The sequence below is a fragment of the Penaeus monodon genome, chromosome 27 (genome assembly GCF_015228065.2).
Source record: "Penaeus monodon isolate SGIC_2016 chromosome 27, NSTDA_Pmon_1, whole genome shotgun sequence".
Lineage (NCBI taxonomy): Eukaryota > Metazoa > Arthropoda > Malacostraca > Decapoda > Penaeidae > Penaeus > Penaeus monodon.
This window is the reverse complement of record NC_051412.1, coordinates 3059750-3060602: the sequence shown is the minus strand read 5'-3', so window position 1 is coordinate 3060602 and position 853 is coordinate 3059750. Positions and strand designations below refer to the sequence as shown.

The 853-nt window shown below is 48.4% G+C and overlaps 1 protein-coding gene across 1 annotated transcript in view; it reads right to left on the bottom strand.

Moving 5' to 3' along the window:
- LOC119590546 (zyxin-like) overlaps nucleotides 1-462 on the bottom strand; it is a gene marked incomplete in the record, with an annotated part of 87602 nt that extends 87140 nt beyond the window's left edge. The window contains 1 exon segment of the mRNA XM_037939203.1: nucleotides 1-462. Coding sequence (XP_037795131.1) covers nucleotides 1-176 — 176 coding nt within the window.
- Nucleotides 463-853: the final 391 nt, after the last annotated feature.

Here is an 853-nt window from a genome sequence, read left to right as displayed (position 1 = left end):
AGTATGCGGCCGTACCCCGAGGCGTCCTGGTGCGCTGGGCCGGCCTCCCTGGGCGCCGCGCCGCCCTCGCCGCCCATGCCAGCGCCGGGGTGGGCGGCCTCGCTGCCCTTGCACAGGCTCAGAGTTTGTAACAGACGGCTGGTCTCGGTGGCAGCGTCGCTCCCATAACGGGCCATGGCTACGTCACGCAGTCGCCTCTACATTTTCATGGAACACTTTCACTCGGACCGAGTCATCTTCCAATCGCACGCTAAGCCAATGTTTTTCGACGTGATTCACGGGCGACAACAAGTGTCATGGCGGAGCAATACACGCGACCACTCCAAACAATGAAACTTTTGATCGCGTAAACTATCGCCCTCACCATAACTCCACATTAAAACCATAAGAGCAATACTCCTGAGCTTCGAAAAGCGCCCAAAACAGCGCGAAATCCCCCCGAATCCTTCCCAGGACCGCAAATTTCTCGTACTACTTTCTTGGGAAAAATTCCTCGGGCAGATGGCAGCACCGGCGCATTGTTTTCCTTCTATCACAGAAAACGGACTTTTACCTTTGGGTCGTTTTGGGGGGGACTAATATATTTACTCTTTTCATGTCATTTCCTTTTCACCTGCACGTAAAATGGACTATTGATTTGCCGGTACAAATGCATTATGTAATATTATTTTTCAAAGACTTTCCTAATTGGTATAAGTTTAAAATTCTCATTATTCAATAAGACATTCGCTGTTTTTTTCGATATTTAGTTGACCTCAAGAGACAGCTTTCCGTCTTGCTGGTAGTACTTCCAATACGGAGCGAATTACCGTCGATACTTATTTTCTTGTAATAGTAATATAACTCCGTTAGT